Source organism: Alosa pseudoharengus, unplaced genomic scaffold, assembly GCF_046254945.1.
Source record: "Alosa pseudoharengus isolate Yale_2024_CS ecotype anadromous, Long Island Sound unplaced genomic scaffold, YU_APseudo_1.1 YU_APseudo_1.1_scf_15, whole genome shotgun sequence".
NCBI classification, from domain to species: domain Eukaryota; kingdom Metazoa; phylum Chordata; class Actinopteri; order Clupeiformes; family Clupeidae; genus Alosa; species Alosa pseudoharengus.
The window spans coordinates 11043034-11065489 of record NW_027468620.1 but is presented as its reverse complement, the minus strand read 5'-3'; the positions used below and the strand labels follow the sequence as shown (position 1 = coordinate 11065489).

At 47.2% G+C, this 22456-nt stretch overlaps 1 protein-coding gene across 6 annotated transcripts in view; it reads left to right on the top strand.

The window, feature by feature from the left end:
- lyst (lysosomal trafficking regulator) overlaps positions 1 to 22456 on the top strand; it is a 113689-nt gene that overhangs the window by 27396 nt on the left and 63837 nt on the right. For 4 of the 6 annotated variants that reach the window (XM_076285518.1, XM_076285515.1, XM_076285519.1 and 1 more), the window contains 8 exons: positions 1521 to 1719; positions 5129 to 5219; positions 6299 to 8456; positions 10623 to 11661; positions 12051 to 12239; positions 14153 to 14309; positions 21026 to 21249; positions 22154 to 22220. In XM_076285518.1, coding sequence (XP_076141633.1) covers positions 1521 to 1719; positions 5129 to 5219; positions 6299 to 8456; positions 10623 to 11661; positions 12051 to 12239; positions 14153 to 14309; positions 21026 to 21249; positions 22154 to 22220 — 4124 coding nt within the window. The remainder of the gene's footprint in view (positions 1 to 1520; positions 1720 to 5128; positions 5220 to 6298; positions 8457 to 10622; positions 11662 to 12050; positions 12240 to 14152; positions 14310 to 21025; positions 21250 to 22153; positions 22221 to 22456) is intronic. The other 2 variants (XM_076285517.1, XM_076285520.1) reach the window with 1 other exon arrangement.

The window sequence follows — 22456 nt, the reverse complement described above, 5'->3', positions numbered from 1 at the left end:
GTGCTCTAACAACCAGACAACAAGCTGCTTCTTCATTCCGATCCTGCCATGGCTCTGCTATGTTTTATATGTAATTTTAGAAAGAGAGACATTGAATCAAGGAATGTAGGTGTCTGAGGCAGTGATCTATTTAAATGTTGACCATTTTATATTGGGCTCAAGTTCTAATCATTACAAACTTGTCAAGGGTCCATCTGTGAAGAGGGTAATTTTGCGTAACCTTCGGTTACACATCCAAGGTCCCAGTGGCCTTCCCTGAACAGGATCCCTGTTGTGTCTTTTGCGCTTTTGATTACATTACTGCATGACCAACACTAGAGATGTGAATGCCTAAGCTTTGAAATGCATTAGGCTACATCTGTTACATCAGCAGTCAGGAGGTTCCTGGTTTGCAGCAAGGTAATCTTCCTCCGTTGATGTCTTGCTGCTCTCCCTTGCTGCCCCCCCCTCCATTGGGGACTTGGATACCAGTTTTCATTGATGCTGCTGCTGCTGCTGCTGCTGTCGTTGTTCTGTGTGTTTTGTTTTGTGCAGAGTTGTGCCTGAGTAAAAAGTAGATGCAGAGTGTGTACTGTACATGCAAAGTAGAGAGAGGTTTCTAGAAGAAATTCTTCTGTATTGCTTTTTCAAAAGGTCAGTTTCAGATTATTTTTCTCAGTTTGGTTTGGTTTCGTGTTGACTTCCTCTCGAGAAGTTTGGGCTGTCCCTCTGAAACAGTGAGGGCAGTGGAGGCGTGCCAGTGAGGAACTCCCTGCGTAACCTTGGTCTGAGCCACACGCAGTGCCATTCTACCACAGAAAAAAATGTGCATGGTGATAAACATAGATTAAGATATGACCTTAGAGGTATGAAACATTTTGCAAGAACTAGACTCTTCCTCACTCTATGATGGATTTAATTGTGAGCATTTGTATTTTGGCAGATACTTTCTCAAGTCATTGGCCAATCCCCTTCCTATGTTAAAAATGTTGATAAGAAACCATGAAAGATAAGGCATGTGGCGCTAACTTCTGATGTGTGTGTGTGTGTGTGTGTGTGTGTGTGTGTGTCTATGTGCGTGTGTGTTTGTGCGTTTGTGTGATTATTGTTATCCCCTTCCTCCCTGTGTGTGTATGTGTTAATTGTCCTACCCTTCCTCTCTCTTTGTACGCCTGTGTGTGTGTGTGCGTGTGCGCGTGCCTGTGTGTGTGTGTGCGCCTGTGTGTGTGTGTGTGTGTGCGCGTGCCTGTGTGTGTGTGTGTGTGTGTGTGTGTGTGCGCGCGCCTGTGTGTGCGCCTGTGTGTGCGCCTGTGTGTGTGTGTGTGTGTGTGTGTGTGTGTGCGCCTGTGTGTCGTGTGTGTGTGTGTGTGTGTGTGTGCGCGCGTGTGTGTGTGTGCGCGCGTGTGTGCGCGCGTGTGTGTGCGCCTGTGTGTGCGCCTGTGTGTGCGCCTGTGTGTGTGTGTGTGTGTGTGTGTGTGTGTGTGTGTGTGTGTGTGTGTGTGCGCCTGTGTGTCGTGTGTGTGCGTGCGTGCATATTCCAGCTCGGATATGAGCGGGGCCAGTAACACGCTGGCGCGGGAGTTCCTGACGGACGTGCTGCAGCTGTGCAGTACGGTGGCCCAGCGGTCGGAAACGCGGGAGGATGAGGAGGAGGAGAGCCACATGGTGGCGTTGGGGGAGTACCTGGTCCGAGGACGCGGCTTCCTGCTCCTCAGCACCCTGGACTCCATCATAGACCAGGTAGGAGCGCATTCACACTGATGACCTTTCCTGTGTGGTAACTACTTTACCCGGTTAGCAGTTATGCTAATGCATAGCATACCGTACATAATATACCTAATCACCAGTACCAGCGAACACACACACACACGCATGCATACACACCTATACACACCCATACTCTCATGTGTAGAGACACACACACACACACATATACACACATACATACACACAAACTTGTGTTGGTTGGTTCAATCGATTGTGCAATCCATTTTCAAAGGTAAAGTGACAGCCCTATCACATACACATAGACAAACACACACTCTATGTGCACATGCACACATTCTCATTCTCACCCTGGAGAGTGACTTCTCACAGAGACGGATGGACGTTCTGATTCACCTCATCAGCCCGACTTTGTGTCAACTCGGCTTAATCCCCTCATGTTCTTACGCAGAAACACCTAAACCCACAAATTGATTTTCTGCTCTGATCACAGTGAAATGGTAATAGGTTTTGATTCAGTGCACTTCATGCAAACACTCCGCTGAGACCTCCACTAATCCCTGCACACTTCTGAGTGACGGACCTCTCTCTCTCTCTCTCTCTCTCTCTCTCTCTCTCTCTCGATTATTTTGCATTTAGATTGCATTGCATTCCCCGCAGATGTTTTCTGAGCCTTGTTCTTGCCTCTGTGATGCCCTTAGCCACAGTGAGAAGCTGAAAACCCCCCATGACCGCAGGACTGTCGTCTTTGTCGAGTAGGTCCCCTACGTTGTTGTCATCCATCAGGAGCTGTTGACACCTCAGTTGTCAAGGCGGTTCCCATGGCAGCTTGATTGAGTCTTGGGACGTACCTCCGCCATGCAATTTGCAAACGGCCTGCCACTGCAAGCCCGGCCGGAATTGGTAGATCAAGGCACCAGATATGCTGGGGGCACAAGGGACCAGAATGTCCACAAACCCTGGCAACATGACATAGACGTAGGCAGCTCTTGGGGGATAAAAAGACAACATGAAAACAGAATGCCTCCATTTTTGGTCCCTGAACACATTTTCCATGCATTTGCTGTCAGTAATGGTCAAGATGAGGGATTAGATTTGGGATAAAGAACTCGCTTTTCACTCGTCATCATGAAGACCCAGAGGAGAGAAGTGGAAGCAGCTGATGGGATCAGGCCATCTTAATGTTTTGCTTGGAACTCACCTGCAGGTGGTATTTGACTCTCCTCCAGGGGGTGATGAGTGACAGACAAATCCACAGCAGGTCCACCACAGAGGCCTTTTCTTATGCTGCCATGGTCAGAAATACACATGCTAAATATCAGTAACACTGGGAGAGAGAGAGAAAGAGAGCGAGAGTAAGAGAAGAGAGAGAAAGAAAGAGAAGAGAGTAGAGAGAGAGAAAAGAAAAGGGAGAGTCAGGAAGAGTAAGGAAGAAGCCTTAGCCATTCGCCTTTTATTTATCATTTCAAAGCTATACCTGTGGCTTTTCCCTGTGTTCTTAGGTTTGACATGGAATGATAATAATTAAAAAAAAAAAAACAGGTAGGCTGTTTGAAGGGATGTGGTGGTGTTAAGAGGGGTGGCTCTTATGATGACTGTCGATTTGTCTTGATTTCTGTCTGGGTTAGTTTGCCTGAGAGAAATTGCATGACTGATTTTATTCATTCAGATATGCTCAAATTAAACTCCTCTACGTTCCAACCAAACACAGCTCTCTCTTTTTAGTTAACGCCAAAAAAAATTATTTCATCTTTGATGAGGGAAGTTAAGTAAATTGTGTTTTGGCAGAGATTTGTTAGATGAAAATTTCCAATTTAATGGATCAGAGCATGTTAATCGGCTCCATTGATGCTTAAGAGAGCATCCTCTGTTCCATCCTCTCTCCCGCCTTGTTAGTCCCCAGTATCTTCCAGTATGCAGTGCGTCCACACACAAATCAAGCCTTTTAAAAGAGCTATCTGGCTGTGCATTCACCCATTAGCACACGCTGCCAATAGCTCAGCTGGGTTCGGAGTCCTGTAGCCCTTTTTCATCTGTTGATTTTATTCCTGCTACTGTACTGTTTGCTCTCGACTGCTATGTTGTATGTCAGGCGTGAGTCGCCCATTGACACAACCAGGAACGTATTCACACCGGGCTTATATGAACAAATACTGGCACAGGTTCCTGAAACTGATATGAGGCTTGTTTTCTGTACCTGGATGGATTAACCCCATTCATAGACTCGAAGTCTTTTACAGTGGATATTTTCATTGTTGTTCTTTTAGTCTAGGACTAGGCTTAATCCGTATGGGAAACCGGGCCATGATGACCACTGTGTGCTGCTTTGGTTTGGTGGTGATCAAATAAATGACTTCTGTTGTAGATGCATGAGAAGTGCAAGTCTAAATGAATGACTGCAGTCTTGGTCTTTCAGTCCTGCCGCAGTGAGATCTCTCCAATACGCCCTCGGATTTTGCCGCCATGGATGGCCAAATCTGATGAGCTTTTCTATTTTTCTTTAAGGAAAATAGCGTAGAGTAAAGTGAATGTTATTGCTGTTTTTTTGTGATTACAAAGGTCATGGCAATACCAATCAGAATGGAACCAACATGTTGAACCAGCATACTGAAAAAGAATACAGGGCTTAAAGTTCCCAGGCACTGTGCCAAAATTCAGGCATGGTCCAGGCTGTTTAAGATTGGAAAAGATGATTATGTAATTGAATCTGATAATTTCAGGCACAAAAATGTTCCCAGTTTTAAGCATGAACTGTGTAGGCCTAGGTCTTAATCCCTGAGAACATGAACAATTTGATGAGTGGATGTTGCCAGGGCCCTTGTTTACCTGGGGTCACGTGAGGTTGCTGGCAAGGCCCCTGTATTTGCTTTTAATTCACACATCCAGGAGCCGTTTCTCTCCAGCCTGTGAGGAATGCTGGCGTGCTCCGGCGCTGCAGGGTGGAGCCGGTATTTAGGGGGATGTGCTTCCACACAACATGTCTACTTCAGCCAGTTCGCCAACAAGTTGAGATTGGTCTGAGGAAATCCGGGAAAAAGCTTTCGAGGAGTTTGGTTTTTGACCCACTGATGCATAGCATTCTCTTTCTACAGCTTACAGCTTTAAGCTAACTTAAAGGGGGTGAGCAGTGTTGGGCTAAGGCAAATGGACAATGGATTTCACTACCCTGGGAGACTCCGGTGTTCTCAGGCACTGTGCCGGAATTAATTAAGGCCTGCTCTTAGACATTTTAAGAATTAAAACTAGATAGTTATATATAGCTTTGAAAATGTCTGATAACTTCAGGCACTGATTTTTTCCCTTTTTCAAGCCTGGGGGAGACGACTATAGATTTTGATGATTCTGTGAGGCCCCTGTAAGGCTGTGTTCTTCAGAGATCGTCCAGAAAGACTGAGTGTGTGTCTCTCTCTTATCCTCTGTGTAGGAGCTGACCTGTCGAGAGGAGCTGCTGACCCTACTGCTGTCGCTGCTGCCACTTGTCTGGAAGATCCCCGTGCAAGAAGAAAAGGCCCCAGGTCAGTTCACATCACTGCTGTGCCCTTATGGGAATACCTGGATAATACTACGGTGTTAGTCTTAGTCTTTAGTCTTACTCTTATTCTTAGTCCTGTTCTTTTTTTTTCCTTGTCTTAGTTTCATTCTTTATTCCACTATTTTGTTTTCCTTCATAGATATAGATGTAAGTGATGCATGTGATTGAAAAAAAAAACTTTTACTTGCTAGTTGACTGGGGTAAATTAACAGGACCTTAACTATTGACAGCAGTTTTCTAAAAATAAGCGATGGAATAATGAATTGTGTGCTGTGTGGGGCTGTGCTGTGCTGTGCCATGCCGTGCTGCTTGATTAGCTTACAGGGCGTAAATGAGAAGCTGTTATACATTATGTATCTCTGTGCCTCAGTGAGGACACTCCTGACTAATTTAGTTGCTCAATAAAAGATGTGTGCTGGTTGGCCAAGCTAATGGTGTGTAATTCACTGGCGCAACTTGATCCATGATGGCTTTTTATAATTCCTCATACAACTGTGGTCCACGGTTCCTAATGAATAGTTAGAGATTGTAGTGAAGGGAAAATAAAAATGGCTTCAAAAACAGAGGGGTGGATGCCTCGACCGACTGACCTTGGGCCCGTGAGTATTTAGTGGGGACTTGCTAATCTTTTCTAGCATGGGCTCGCTAAATTGCTGCTTTATTGGATCCTTCATCGATGCTCTTGTTTGTGTGCTTAATCTAAACATGTCTAAGCAGGCTAGATGCTGTTTTTTTGCTGAGTTGAATTATAGGTCTTAGCATGAAAATACAACACACAGATGGTATATCGATTGAAAGTCCATTTATAGACTTCTATGTAAATACAACACCATTTGGGATCACTTGAAAATGTCTCATTTTGGAAAGAAAAGCGAATGGAGGGTTCTTTGACTAAAGTAACATGATTCTCACAGCCCAGAGAAACGGATGGACAACATGGTTCATTTAATTAAAAACCCAACTTCAAACTTGTTTTATTATTATGTTGTCTTGGAAAATAAGGTATTAATGTGTATATTATGTATAAACCAGATTTTGTGTGTGTATGTTTTGTGTTTTTAGATTTCACCCTGCCTTCACTGTTGGAAGTGTTCCTTAGCCGGGAGGGCAGAACCGTCCCTCTGAAGGCTGGGCAGGAGAAGGCCGGTTCCGATGCTCAGAACTCCGGCAAGCGTTTGTCCGGCAGTTGGAAATCGCGTCGGTCACGGCGGACCGCCCAGCGCTACTCGGTGAGGGATGCACGAAAGTCCCAGCTCTCCACCTCGGACTCGGAAGCTGGGAACTCTGACGACAAGGTCCCCGCTCCGGGGTCCAAGCACCGCCGGTCACACGGCTCCACACTCCGAGTTAGCTGCCAGTACCACCAATCAGACGCCCTAATTCCACAGCCTCAGCAGGCAGCTGTAATCCAGCGAAACCTCAACGCCGACGGCATGAACACGCTCGAGCGTTCGCAACCTCACCCCAGGCTCTTTGGGCCGCAGGGGCTGGACAGCGAGGTATTGATGGACCCCACAGCCCTCTCCATCTTCAACCGCATGGAGAACTCGCCCTTCGACCTCTGCCACGTCTTGCTCTCCCTGCTGGAGAAGGTGTGCAAATTCGACATGTCCATAAACCACAACCCGGGCCTGGCCGTGGTGGTGGTGCCAACACTCACAGAGATCCTCACGGAGTTTGGCGACTGCTGTGGTCCAGGAGATGGAGGTGGTGTAGGAGGAGGAGGCGGTGGTAGTGGCGGTGGCATCGATGAACTGGCAGGGGGCTGGACGGAGGAGCCCATTGCTCTGGTCCAGCGGATGCTCCTGCGCACCATCCTGCACTTGATGTTCGTGGACGTCGGGCAGAGCGAGGCGCTGCCGGACAACCTGCGCCGCAGCCTGACGGACCTCCTCCGCGCCACGCTCAAGATCCGCAGCTGCCTGGAGCGGCAGGCTGACCCGTTCGCCCCGCGCCCCAAGAAGACCCTGCAGGAGGTCCAGGAGGACTTCTCCTTCTCACGGTACCGCCACCGGGCACTGCTCCTGCCCGAGCTGCTGGAGGGGGTCCTCCAGGTGCTGCTCAGTTGCCTCCAGGCCTCGGCCCCCAACCCCTTCTTCTTCAGCCAGGCGCTGGAGCTAGTCCACGAGTTCGTGCAGCACCGAGGGCTGGACCTATTCGAGGCCACAGCTCTGAGACTGGAGGGTCTGGGCGCCGGGCGGGACAGCGTCAACGTCAGCGCGGAGCTGGGCGCCGAGGCGTCGGAGCGGCTGCGGGGCCTGGTGGCCAGCATGCTCAAGATCCTCGGCGCCGTCAAGAAGGCCAAGTCCGAGCAGCTGCACCAGACGGTGTGCACCCGGCGCCGGCACCGCCGCTGCGAGTACTCGCACTTCCTGCACCACCACCGCGACCTCACCGGTCTGCCCGTCGCCGCCTTCAAGCAGGCCGCCCGCCGCAACCCCTTCGAGGAGGAGGCCGATGGCGAGGTGCGCTACCCGGAGCGCTGCTGCTGCCTGGCCGCCTGCGCCCACCAGTGCCTGCGGCTGCTCCAGCGGCTCTCGCCCACCGGCCCCACCGTGCTGCAGGTGCTGGCGGGCATGCAGGCCGTGGGCATCTGCTGCTGCATGGACCCTCGCTCCGTGGTGGAGCCGCTGCTCCAGGCCTTCCAGGCGCCCGGGCTCCGCAGCTACCAGTCGCACGTGCTCAGCGTCCTCGGCCGGCTCGTGCTGGAGCAGCTGGGGGGCAGCCAGCCCTCCGAGAAGGCCAAGCTGGCCTCCTGCAACATCTGCACCCTCGACAGCAGTCAGCTGCCTGGCTTGGAGGAGACGCTGCAGAGCTGCCAACCCGAGTCCGCACCCACGGCCACCGGCGCCACCTCCCCCAACCTCTCTTACCGCTCCAAGGGCATCCTGCCCAGCGGGGCGGCCGAGGACATGCTGTGGAAGTGGGACGCCCTGAAGGCCTACCAGGAGCTGGTGTTTGGCGAGGACTGGCATCTGAGCCAGCAGATCGCCGGGCACCTGTGCCAGCTCACATTAAGGGGCAACGCGGTGGTGCAGTGGCAACTCTACACCCACATCTTCAGCCCTGTGCTGCAGCGCGGGGTGGAGCTGGCACACCATGCCCAGCAGCTGGGTGTCTCCGTCACCTGTACCCAGGCATGCACGTACCACACCCACTGTCTGCCCATGGAGGTCCTACTCGTTTACCTGCAGACTCTACCTGTTCTTCTCAAGTCAAGGTAAGACCGTCTCTTTTTCTCTAGCCTCTACTATGTTTTGTTACACCGACATCAATTCCTCCTGAACCTCTCACATTTTATTTAAACCCTGCTTCATACAGTAACACGAGCATTACCATTTCATAATCTTTGCATGGCATGGCATGGATTGTATATGTAGATACATACACAAGAACATACAATAGAACATATAGATGTTCTATGCTGTCGTAGATAGTTATAAGTCAGTGCCCAGTGATATAATGTCATATCACTATAATTCATTTGTTATGACAATTACGTATCGATACTTGTAACATTACATTGTCAAATCAGTGAACATTAGCCATCATGATGTGTCTGACATCTGCCATAAAATATTTAACATAACCATATCATAAATATGTCATGTTATGTCAGTCATGAAGTAAGGCTCAAGTAAAGTGACCAAAATCTCTTGAATCTTCAGTCTTTCTGCCTCTTCCTCTGTCAGATCTTCTGTCTCATGTCGTTTTGGCTTCATTTAAGACCCACCAGAGATTCAGTATGACCTTAGTCTCCATCTTACCGACGGTTCTCGCTCTCCCGTTGTTTTATTGTTGTTAGGAAGAGAACAACAATACTATCAAAATCCAATTTGAATTCTTCCTTGCGGCGGTTTTGATTGCGTTTTGAGTGGGTACTCCTCCCTGATCGGCGTGGCGTTTGGATGAATTATTCGGCTAATGGTGCTCCCACAGTGCTGGAGCGTGTCGTCTTTTGCTAATGCGCTCACCGAGGGGGAGCGTCCCCCGTCCTCCCGAGACATCAGTCACCTTTTTATTTGTCGTCTCTCTTAACAGCATATTGCAACTCACTTGGCTCTTGAAAGCCTGCAAAATTGTTTATGTGCTTGATTTAAGGGCAATGGTGCATTCATGGCTGGCATTTCGTGTGTGTGTGTGTGTGTGTGTGTGTGTGTGTGTGTGTGTGTGTGTGTGTGTGTGTGTGTGTGTGTGTGTGTGTGTGTGTGTGTGTGTGTGTGTGTGTGTGTGTGTGTGTGTGTGTGTGTGTGTGTGTGTGTGTGTGTGTGTGTGTGTGTGTGTGTGTGTGTGTGTGTGTGTGGTGCAATGGCGATGTTTTAAAGTAAACAAATTAGATAATGTTTTAGATATTCAAATCTGTGCTACACTGAGACAGAAAAAACGTATTTTCATATTATCAGACCTTTAGTAAAATAGGCAAGGCCCTCCCCATTACTTTGGTATTACTTTTGTTGCGTTTTTAAAGCAACGCTATGTCATTTTTTTACCTTAAAATAATGGCTTCAGACTCATTTTGGTGATGCGCTGACTTACAATTTATTTTTGTTGACCCTTAATGCCAATTTTCGACGCCTTGGGTTCCGCCTTAGCGATATTTTGTAGTCTGTTGAAAATTATTTATGAGGAGTATGAACACCAACTAGACTACCGAAGCCATGACATAGCGTTGTCAAGGCAGCAATTTCACTGGATCTAAACAAATCAATCTAACCATAGTAATCACCATAGCGGTGGCTTTCTTAATCTAATTCAATAATTTTACAACATTTCCAAGACATTTTTTATACAGTAGGAATCACATACTACAACATTCATACCAACACGATCAAATTTGTGACTACTACAGAGTTTTATTTTAGCATGGGTTTCCTCCGAAAAAAAGACCTGCATGTGCTGTAACTTCACAGCGTGCGGTTAAAATCCTTAAATTCACGGATGTGTCTTGGCTTTATTTTTTTGGCAAAAAACGTCACTCTTAACAGCTGCCAGTCTTTGAGAAGCTGTGAAATATCCACTGGAATTTTGTTTCTTTCTATTACACCTGCCAGGGAATCCGTGTTGTGGCTAAGCTTCTGCCTAGCAGGTAAAACACATTTAAATGGCTATAGCCTACATTTAAAACAATTTATTAGCTAGAAATTATGCCACATGTCTACATTCAATGCTACTTAAGCCACTTTGAAAGTTTGTTTAGATCCAGTGATTCTGGCGTCATGGAAACGGAACGTCACACTTCAGTTACTCTATTCTTGAACGTTTTCAGATATGTGGTGATGCTTTTGATATTGAAAGCTCTGCTTGGCTGTGAGCAAAAGACAGACAAACTGCTTTGGTGCTTTTATCTTGTTTTTAACCGGAGTCCAAATGTGTCCCCCCCTCACAGTCGCGTGGTGCGAGACCTGTTCCTGAGCTGTAATGGGCTTAACCAGGTGACGGAATTGGTGTACCTGGACGCCACGCGCTCCTGGGCCCTCAAGGTGTTCGAAGCGCTCATCCTGTGCACCTGGGAGCAGCTGGCAGAGACAACCGCCCTGCAGGAGCGTGACCGGGCCGAGGCCCTGGAGAGAGATGCCGTGCTGGGCCTGGTGGACGATGTGGGGTCCCGAGACGCCGCGAGCGGAGGAGGGGACGGCCCCCAGAGCCTCAGCAAGTTCTACGAGGGGCTGAAAGAGGCGTATCCGAGGCGCAAAAGAGGTGGTGGCGGATCGGCGGCGGCAGGAGCCGGGCAGCAGAGAGGCGAAGCGCAGCTCAACGCCATCAACCTCTTCCTGTGTGTGGCCTTCCTGTGTGTGAGCAAGGAGGCCGACTCGGACCGGGACTCGGCCAACGACTCAGAGGACACGTCGGGCTACGACAGCACGGCCAGCGAGCCCCTGGGCAGCCGGCTGCCCTGCTTGTCGCCCGAGAGCGTGGCGCTGCCCTCCAAGGAGCAGGTGCGCCGGGCGGCCGACGTCTGGTCCGTCTGCCGCTGGGTCTACCTGGCCAGCCCGGCCTTCCAGAGGCAGTTCTTCCGGCTGGGCGGCCTGGAGGTCTGCCTGCGGCTCATGACAATGGTCATCCAGAAACTCGCCTGCAAGACCAAAGACGGCGGCAAGCCCAAGAAGAAGCGCGACGCCAAGGGCAAGGCCAGCCCGTCCCACCCTAACTCCTCCACTCCGACACCGACACCTACCCTCACACCCACCTCTACCCCGGCACCAACCGATCTGGAGGAGGCCGTACCACAGGAACCGCCGGGCCCCCCAGAGCCTCCAGCAAGCGGCCAGGCGGACACTAAGGGCCCTGGGGCCAGGGACCCTGCCCGTAGGCTGGAGGAGGAGTGGTCTCTGCAGAGCATCCGGCTCCTGGAGGCCCTGCTGGCCATCTGCCTCCACAGCACCACAACCACCCTGCAGAAGATTGAGCCTGACCTCTCCCTGCAGGTAAGGCTGCTCACAGCACCACGTACCGTCAACTGAAATGGATTTATCATGATAAATTAGTTACCGCAATTTCCCAACTATTAGCCACTCATACATTGATTTTGCAAAATGTCTTCAGCTATGCGGCTAATACACAGGAAATTATTGTAGACTTTTTTTGAAGATGAAGATGCCAAATGATATTAACTGTATGTGTATAGATATGAATGGTCATATGACTCTATAGCCCTGTATCCAGGTCATCTTCTCTTTTGAATCTGTATGCCATTATCATCAGCAATCCTTAGTGCTTTTACTTATTAGAGCTAGAGTGGCTCAGAACAGGGACCCCACTTCCTCTCAAGCCCTATGTTTCCATACTGATTCTCTCTCTCTCTCTCCCCCTGTAGCTGCAGTCGGTGGATGAGACGCTGCGTGAGGTCCGGGACCAGCTCTCACGATCGGGCGTGGTGAACTCTGACCTTGCCGTGCCACTGTTTGACGCGCTGCTCCGTGTCTCCCTGGCCCAGGTCCGCTCCAGCCCCGACGCCCCCGAGGAGAAACCAGAGAGAGTGAGTCTCGAGTGGAGGAAAACAAATGTAAACAGATTTGTTTATTTCTTTGTTTGTCTGTGATCCAAACCAAAACAATCAAACTATCACAGCCCATCTCCAGAAGCATATTAATTGAAAAGGTTCTGCATCAGATTGTCTTTTTTGTACCTCAGTTGCATCTCAGTTTCATTGTACATCTGAAAGTGAGAAACGACCTGTTTGTTGATACAGTTGTACAGTTGCTTCCTCTTTTGATATAGTTACCGATAAGTCACATTATGAGATCAGAAGGTAATTCTCATTTCTAGGTAAGTGTGTTGCCAAACTGTTTTGCTTTGAGAATGTGTGGCTATAATACAATGCCACGAGGTAGTAAGAAGCCAGTATATCAGTGCCTGTCTGTGTGGGTAAAGATAAGGACAGTAAAAGTAACTGTGTGTATGTGTGTTTCTGTCTGTGTCATGGGGTCTTGAGAGAGATATAGATCAGGACTTTCATAACAGTTGCAGTGTTTGGTAATGATTACAGAAAGCTGACAATCATCCATGGTCTAACCAAAGTTATGGCCTTAAAGGAGAGTTATTCACTGTGGATTTAAAGGGATTTTCTGGTTTGTAAAAAAAGCATAAAAAGCATTTCATCTACTGTCAGTTCATTATTAAAGCCCAAGTAGCCTTAAGGAACCAAGGAAGAGCGGAGGAAAGAACCGGAACATCGCGTGGCAAGGTCTGCGGCCTAAAGGCAGATAAAAGCGCCTCTCTCACTCTCTCTTTGTAGTGGAGAGGAACATATGAATAAAGAAGGTAGCATTTACAGTAATCCTGGCTTCAAAAGGGACAGGGCGGCGGGTGGCTGCGCTCAGCTGAGCTACGCTGTGAGAGGGTAGACGTGGCTGAATATGGGAGCTTATTTTGGGTCTTTGGTGGAAAGGCGTGACCGACGCTTGGTGGTGCCTGACCGAGAGGAGGGCTCGGCGATCCGATCTGGATGGCTGGCAGGGTTTACTTTCTGGAAACCTCCCTCCCTTGTTGGCCTGCTGTTATGATTTGTTGCTCTTAGAGTTGAAGAGCTCCATTAACTCTTTCTAAAGATAAGCGGATAAACTGTGTGTGACTGTGTGTTTGTGACTGTGTGTGTTTGACTGTCTGTGTGTGTGTGTGTGTGTGTGTGTGTGTGTGTGTGTGTGAGAGGGAGGGGGGGGGTTAGGAGGGGGATGGTGGAAGAAACTGAGAAAAAGCGAGGGAAAGTGAGCAAGGGATCGCAGTAGAGAGGGAGAGAGGAATGAGTGATGGAAGAGAGGGGAGGAGAGAGGGAGAGAAGGTGGGAGGACCGTGGGTAGGAGGGGTAGAAAGTGGGAGGTAGTTGTAGAGAGGAGGATAGGAGAGAGGTAGGGAGGGAATGATTGAGGAGAGGGAGTGTGTGAGGGGGGAGGAGACGAATGGAAGGAGAGACCACGAGTGATTGAACTCCTCTGGGGAACTTCTAGAGTGTTTATGTCCCATTGGTCAGCTGATGGGATCTTATGACCAAACATCTTCTCTTTTTTTGCTATTATTTTTGTGTTGCCTTTTGGAAAAATGGTTCAGTTTTTGAAAGCTCATAGCATTGACATTACGGTTTCTCCTGAGCTGGATTTGCCAACAACTCAGGCCGGACAAGACTTTGCACTCCGCGGATAAAAATTCCTGGCAGGCTTGGTGGAGCAGGTTAAGAAGGAGAAATAATCCCTCCATTCTCTCACTCTCTCCGAGCGCACTGAAGGGCTCAAAATTTTATTCTGAACTACAGACTACCGGGGGTTGTCGAACTGAACATTAGCTGAAAGAGTCCAGAGTAAGACGGTATGTAGTATGTATGCTACATGTTGTCATTTAGTGTGTGTGTGTGTGTGTGTGGGGGGGGGGGGGTCATCATTCATCTGCCATGACTCTAATGTTGTCCCCCTCGCTCTGTTTCAGAAGGTCCAGGCCGCTGCGGAGGTGCCTTCCTTGGGCGGCGACCTGTCTGAGGACGCAGACGAATCCCAGGTGTGTGGGCCCCGACTGCCAGGTGAGGAGGAGGGCTACGAGGCCGACAGCGAGAGCAACCCAGAGGACTCGACCCAGCAGGACGAAGGTAGGCCAGAAACGCCCCATGGCTATGCACACACGCACACACACACACACGCACACACACACACACACACACACACACACACATACACACACACACACACACACACACACAGAGAGACAGACACACACACACACACACATACAAACAGACACACACACACACACACACACACACACACACACACACACACACAGAGAGACAGACAGACACAACACACACAAACACTCAAACACACTCTCCCTGCTGAACGACCTTGCATAGGCTTACGGAAGTCCACTGGTCAGAGTGAGTCACAGTCAGCAGGGGTCCTGATTGTGAAGGTCAGAAATGAGACTTGTCAAGTCATAGCAGCGTGGCCCAGCCAGGAACAGGAAGAGCCATGTGGATCTGAGTCACAGTCAGCGCTTATTAGTGGCATCCTGGAGTGGAGTGGACAGGACTGTACTGGAGACCTGGGAGGTTGTACTAGTGCTTTGGTATTTTTAGTATCTTATGTTTCTGCATGTTGTTATGTACCGTGAGCTAGTGTGTGGTTCATTTTGTCTATTTTTATTATTATTATTATTATTATTATTATTAATAATAATAATAATAATAATAATAATAATAATAATAATAATAATAGTATTATTAGATTATTAGATTAGATTCAATTTTATTGTCATTGCGCAAAGTACAAGTACAGAGACTACGAAATGCAATTTACGTCTAACCTGAAGTGCAAAAAAGTGCAATGTGATGCAGTATACACAGTATAGATAGTTGGTACAATATAAACAGTATAAGACATATAGTGCAGCGTAGACAGTAGTATACAGTTAAGAAAGTGGTATGGTTTACAGTAACATAAATGAAATATAATATAAATATGTGCAATTGTATTAGCAGTAGCCTTATAAGAGCAGAATAGATATACCTTATAAGAGGAGAATAGATATACAGTATGAACAATGTATGAACAACAGATATGTGCAGTGTAGTAGCAGTAACATTATAAGAGTAGTAAAATGATATAGATATATAAAGTGGATTAACAGTATTATAAAAAACAAAATAAATATGGATATTCAGTATGAACCGTATAGACAGATATGTGCAGTGTAGTACCAGTAACATTATAGGAGGAGTAAAAATAAGTGCATGCGCAGTAAGAACTGTATAAAGAGCAGTAGAATATGGCTATGTATAAGTGTAATTGCCAGTTGCCATTTGATGCATTGTACCAGAGTTAGGCTTAGGCTAATTCACCTCGGCTGTCACTCTAGGCAGGACACAGTTTAACATTCTATTGCCTGTCATTATGTTACTGGATGACTACATTTCCTCTGGGATCAGTAAAATATCTATCTGTATTTATCTTTTGATTAATCTATTGATTGATCTATCTGTCCCCCTATCTATATTTTAGCATGTCTCATTATTGCCTGTAGTGCTCACTGTCTTGGCATTTCAGACTGGGGGGGAGGAGAGGAAGGTAGAGTTGTAATCGCAGTGATGCTGTCAGAACAAGTAAAATCTGGCGTCGTGTTTCTGCCAGGGAGTTAAACGAAAGTCACGCTGCTGTTACAGAGACCTGCTCTGCTCTAAAACTCTTTCCAGGGCCAGCTGACCCATCCACTGTGCTTAACATCCTGTCTGCTGTGCCCCAGGGCATGTTGTGCTCGCTGAAAGGCTTGCTTTCTGTGCTGCATGATGAGTCACGGTGGCAAGTGCTTTACTGGCACACTGGTGTGTGTGTCTCTGTGTGTCTCTGTGTGTCTCTGTGTGTGTTTGTGTGCGTGTGTCTCTGGGGGCTATATTTTGGCGTTCTAAAACGCATGGTCACTGGCGAATAGTTTAAACAAATTTCAGGGTTTGTCCAGTCCACATTGGGTGTGGTTTAGTTATGAAACGTTATCAAACGTCCAGCGCATGGCGCAAGAAGGTGGGCCTTATGTTTCTTAATCAGTCATGGGTGTGTTTTGGGCGTAACATCCTTTAAACCAATGAGAGTGACCTCTCCCATTAACAGCAAGCAGCGTGACTTCAAACAGCGCATCAGTATTTTGATGGTCACATTTGAAGGAATCTGCTTGCACGCGAGACCGTATTGAACAGGTATTCCACTAAACTAAAATCTAGCAGAGTATATAGCCTACACGCATCTGCACTTGTCTATTATTTGAACTCATTGGCAAAGTGAAACTAACTTCACCGTGGTGTAGTCAACAACAAAACATTTATACACTGTTACTTTCACTATTGATTGACAATACAGTAGGTTACCATCGAAAACAGCCTGAAAAAAGCAACCAATAATGTTCAAATGACTGAATAAAAAACTTCAGGACTTTTATCCTGCAGAGGAGTTGCTGCTTACATCTTGTGGCAGTGCGTCTTCAGCTGTGTTCCATACTGTATGTGCCTCTCGCCTAATCACTTTTAACCGTCATTACCAATTTGCAAAATGATGGTGAATAACTACTCATATTACGTATTTCGTAACATATTTATTATAATTATGTTTCCCATTGTAATCGTGTAATTTGTAATGTTTTGCATGGACATGCGCTGGTGCATGTTCCTGTGGACGAGAGAAGCAGGGTGTAGTTGTGGTCTTAAAATAACATATAAACAACTCACCATGGATTTCTGACAAGGTTTCTCTTGGTCAGTGGCGTAATGCGTTTTAGGTAGTGTAAGATAGCGATTTTTAGATACAGTAATGCTCTAGACCCCTCCTTAGGTTGTTAATTGCCACACCCCTTGGCGCATTGCTCAATAACAGAGACGGGCATAGAGTGTACGATAGGAATAAGATTTGCGTTGTGATGATTATATGCTTTGTGCCACGCTTTAGACTATCATGATAGGGGTGTGGTGTATGTGCGTGTGTGCGTGTGTGTGTGTGTGTGCGTGTGTCCTGTGATGCTTACCAGACTGAGGTATAGCTGTATTCAGCCGATCTGGTCTTTATATTGTTATTATTATTATTATTATTATTATTATTATTCATGTGCTCTGTTCTCTCTGTTTACCTGCTGATGGAAGTAGGGGGAGCATGAGGGACTAGTTTAAAGTGTTCTCATTTGTGCGTTTTAAGTATGTCCCAGTTTTGTAGCGCATTATAAGTGCAACCCGGTGGTGGTGGGAGGGATTGATCACTAGATTAGTGGTGTTTGTCTTCGTTTGCCACAGAACACACAGCTGAACCAGGTGAAAATGAGCATCTGCATCTCTGACTGATGACTCACGGGCCTCTGTTGGAGCAATGCCACACAGGAGTGCTTTAGCGAGCATGTCGTTGGCTGAATGCGTTCGCTGTGCGTCGTGATGCCGTAGGTTGTTGAGAAACAAAAGCTTCTCTCTCTCTCTCCCTCTCCCTCTCCCTCTCCCTCTCCCTCTCCCTCTCCCTCTCCCTCTCCCCCTCTCTCTCTCTCTCTCTCCCTCTCCCTCTCCCTCTCTCTCCCTCTCCCTCTCCCACTTTCTCTCAGATTGCATCACTGACTAGATGAGGCCAAATGAGACCTGTGCCAAAATAGACCTGCAACAAAAACCAATACATTTAACATTTCACTATTGCACCTACCACAATAGGAAGCTGTAAATCTGACACAGTTTTTAAACCATTGTGATTCCAGTTGCATAGTGAATAGATCTCTGTTTTACAGTCTATTTTGTCAAAAGTGAGATGTGTCTTGGTTTCTCAGTTCTGGAATAGTGTGTTGGAGAAGCCTTAAGAACTGAGAGAATGTTCTATTTTAATTTCTGTCAGGTGTAGCAGACGTGTTGATAGGTAGCTACTAAATTAATTGAGCCTCTGGGACCTTGCACTCTGAATGCATTGGATAGCTAAGACAAATTACACTACCGATTGAACAGGGCATCCATAGGCAGATATTACACTACCACTTGAATAGTGCATCAAATTAATTTTGGATGACCAGGACTTAAGCACTGAAAAAAGGTTTTAATTAGCAGTTGTTTGGTTAGAACGTATCTACATAATCTCTTCAGTATACTGGTATACTGATTCTGTTCATTGTAGTTGGATTTCATTTTGATATCTGAAGCTTTCTATGAGTGCACAATCATACAAACATTCAGTGGCTGCCTTTAACCTGATTTATCAGTATTCGTTAGCTGAAGTCACAGCATAAGACACGATCATCATCCATGAAGACTGTGGCTCAGTATCTGTCTGCTGAATGAAATAGACCTTTAAAATGTCTTGTGGTTGGCTACATGTTGCCGTTGTTGCAGTTGTCTTGGCATTGTTGTAGATTGATGCCATTTGTTTTGCTTTACAAGGTTGTACGTTGAGTGGAGTTGGCGTTGAGAGACGACATCAGTGAGCTCACTGCCTGTTTCCCGTCTGACGGGTAGACAGGTAGACAAGACAGAGGGATGGAGATCGGCAGGGAGAGAGAGAGAGAGAGAGAGAGAGAAAGGGAGTGTGAGAGTAAGACAGAGGGAAAGGTTTAAAACTCCTTTATTCAAGAATTTTTAAACATTCTCACAGGGTTACATCAGTACGACGACCTAACCAGAGGTAGAGAGATGAAGAGAGAGAGAAAGAAAGGGGGTGTGTGTATATGAGAGAGAGCGAGAAGCAGAGAGAGGGATAGAGAGAGATGGATAGAGAGAGAGTGAGCAAGAAGCAGAGAGAGGGAAACCAAGAGAGAGAGAGGGAGGGAGAGATAGATGTGCAGCATGTTTCTCTGGCTCTGATCCCCCTGGCGGTGGTCACATGGGCCACATTCCATGTCCCTCCAGTCTTCCAGAATGCACGCATTGTTCCCTGGCCCCGGCAATGAGGTAAGGCCGGTGCAGACCGCCGCCTTATGAGTACGATCTTGTGACTTGGAACTTTTGACAGTTCAGTTGCGCACACAACAGCACACACACCACCGCACTGTGACCTGAACACAGATCATTTTATTCATTTTGTGTCTTCATAGCGATCAGTTTTTTTCGTTTTTTTTCTTCCAAGGTATACAGTATGTTGAAAGTGGTGGGTGGACGGAGGTGGGTGTGACTCCACTTATTTTCCTGTTGCTGATGATAACATGTCTGCTGCTTGATGGACAGTCTTTCTCGGGTTCCCTTACATGTTTGGACTGGAGATAAGGCCCATCCACACTGTTAACAATAACAATAACAACTATAGTTTTAAGCATCACTGTCGTTAATTAGAACGTCTAAACCAGATATTGTAATTATAACGAAATGAAGAATGATATCTTTGGGAATCGCGTTCAGAACGATTTTGATAACGATAAAAAAACCTGACAGCCAATCATAATCCATCGTATTTTGAACATATAATATGCATACATGACCATGAGGAGAGCCTTTCCTTATCCTTGGTCAGTGTGGGAGTTTATAATCGTTTCAGTTGGTTTTATAATTATCATCACTGGTGTGGACGCACCTTTAGTTGTCAGGTTTTGGTGCCAGTGATTTGTTTTTGTTATTTTCTAACATGGTAGGGTATGTGTGCCATACATCGAACCAGAAAGCACTTGATGGATAGGTTATTGATTAGAGACCCCTGGTTTTAATGAAGAAATCGTTCAGACAGGTTTTGACCCAGCAGTGAGAACTTCTGTCAATAACCTCCACAGCTACTCCTATTCTCTGTGCTGGCAACTGTAACTCTCTTGTGCATGACTTAAATTTCAAGCCACTGGAATTTAATAGATGTCGTCCACCCAGTAATCATGTCATATGACGTGGCTTCCAGTAAGCAGCGAATCTGATTATGTTACAGAACACCCATTAGCAAGTTAGCTGGGATCTCACACGGCTTGTGCATGTCATGTACATGTGCACATGGCTTTTAGCCCTCCTGGAGTCCGCATTAGCCCGAAGGAAAGCGTTTGCATTTGCAGGGCTTTAGGGCCTCTGGCTTTTGGCTGTGTTGAGAAATCTGTGAATGTAAATAGGAATAGTTAATGACTCTATGTAAATAGATGAACAGAAAATAAAAATTGGATTTGAATAGAGAAATTTGGCTAGAGAAAGGTAATTGTTTAAAGCTTTTTTCTGTGTGTTGTATCATCAGTCACACACACACACACAACCACACACACACACACACACACACACACACACACACACACACATTCATGGCTGTAATTCAGATGGGGCCTTGGTGCTGCTGCTATTTGATTTACTATTGGGAGATTGATTTGAGAGAGAGACAGAGAGAGAGAGACATGGAGAGCGTAAGACTGAGAGATTGGAAAGAGAGCGAAAGACAGAGATGGATTGATGGCCAAAGATGGAGAGAAAGAGAGAGAGAGAGAGACATCTTAAGAAGGAAGGAGGGCGGGAGAGAGGCCGTTGTTAATGAAATGGCTCCTAGAGGCACTGTGGCCGCCGCTGTGTGTGGTCACTAGTAAATCATGTGGGGGGAATCCCATGCCTGCCACTCCCAGCCCTGGAGCTCCTGAGAGCCTGAGAACTACAGCAGGGTGCAGATCTCAATAGCTGGGCTGGAAGTGGAAGTGTGCACTACCTACAGTATGGCTCTATAGAAAGTGTACTCCATCATAGCTCCAGCCTCGGCTAATCCTGTCTGTGTCTGTCTGTGTGTGTCTGTCTGTGTCTGTGTCTGTGTTTGTTTTTGTGTCTGTGTTTTGTTTCTGTGTCTGTGTCTGTGTCTGTGTCTGTGTCTGTGTTTGTTTCTGTGTCTGTGTTTGTATCTAAGTCGGTGTGTTTGTCTTCTCCAGGGGTGAAGGTGGAGGCGTCCCCGCTGGGGGAATGTGCGTTTGGGCCGCCGGCGCTGGCCGAGGGCCCCGGCCGTGGGCTGCTGCTCTTCCCAGAGATCTGCACCATGGAGTTGCAGCTGCTGGCTGCCGGCTCGCCCGACCTCGACGTACTCGGCCATGTCCTGCAAAGCCTTCTGGCAGCCATGCGCCGCAACCACCGCAACGCTGCGCTGCTCTACAAGCAGGTCCGTACTCTCCCTTACATGTGTCTGTGCATGCCAATACACACACACACACACACACACACACACACACACACGCATGCACACATATATAGAGATTATACAATATCATGTTGATTTGTGTACACATCACACTGTTTTACAAACAGGTTAGTAGACTCACTTTTACATAATAACACATGGGGTACAGTAGTGGTGCAGTGAGTAAACTCTCATGACGCCTTAAGGCGGGGATCACATTAGCCAGCAGCAAGCGGCAGGTTTCCTATTGTTCTCTAGGGTTCGGCAGCGGAACAATGGCAACACTGGCTTAACGCTAGCGTTGAACAAGCTGAGCGTTGAACTTGGTTCAACTTTCAAATCGTACCGTTTGTGTTGCTTAGGAACGAGATAATTTATTATGGTCTCAGCGCTGCGTTGCGTTACGCTTGCCGCTTGCCGCTGGCTGATGTGATCCCCGCCCAAAGGTCCTAAACATGGCAGCTTTTTGGGAAATTAGCTTATTTGCAGTCTACCCCAGAGTTCGATTAGAGGATATACGTACTGTACGTACCCATCTCTTCCCTCTGTGTATAATAACCCAGTCTCACACTGTTTGCCTAGCTTACTGTAGCATCATTTACTTTAGGATTTTTGTCAGGGAAAAGTCAGGGAATTTTACATTTGGCTTAGAGAGGGAACCCTGTCATTATGTCAGTGTCATTATGTGAGACCATACTCTACACGGTGATTTGGTCCTAAGTTAAGTCAAGTGGAAATGTGCTGCCCTGTAATGACCATCTCCTGGACTTGTCCTCCTAAAACTCTGTGAGTCACTGTCATTTGCTGTGTTATGATCACGGCTCAGATTGTTTTGTGTGTGCGTTTGGAACGGCTGGGTTTTAAAAGTGTCCCGTGGCCTCCGCAGGGCGCTGTGAAAACCATTCTCACAGGCTTCCAGAACATCTTGAGCCAGTCGGACCCCTGCTATGAAGGTTGGAGTCTTTTCTCTCTCTTGTCACATAAGTGGGTGTGTTGTGTGTTGTGTGTGTGTGTTGTTTGTGTGTGTGTTGTGTGTGTGTGTTGTTTGTGTGTGTGTTGTGTGTGTGTGTGTTGTGTGTTGGTATTTGTGTGTGTGTCTGTATGGTGGATTGGGTGCATGTATCTCTTTGTGTGTGTGTGTGTGTGTGTGTGTGTGTGTGTCAGGGTACATGTGTCTCTGTGTTCCTGT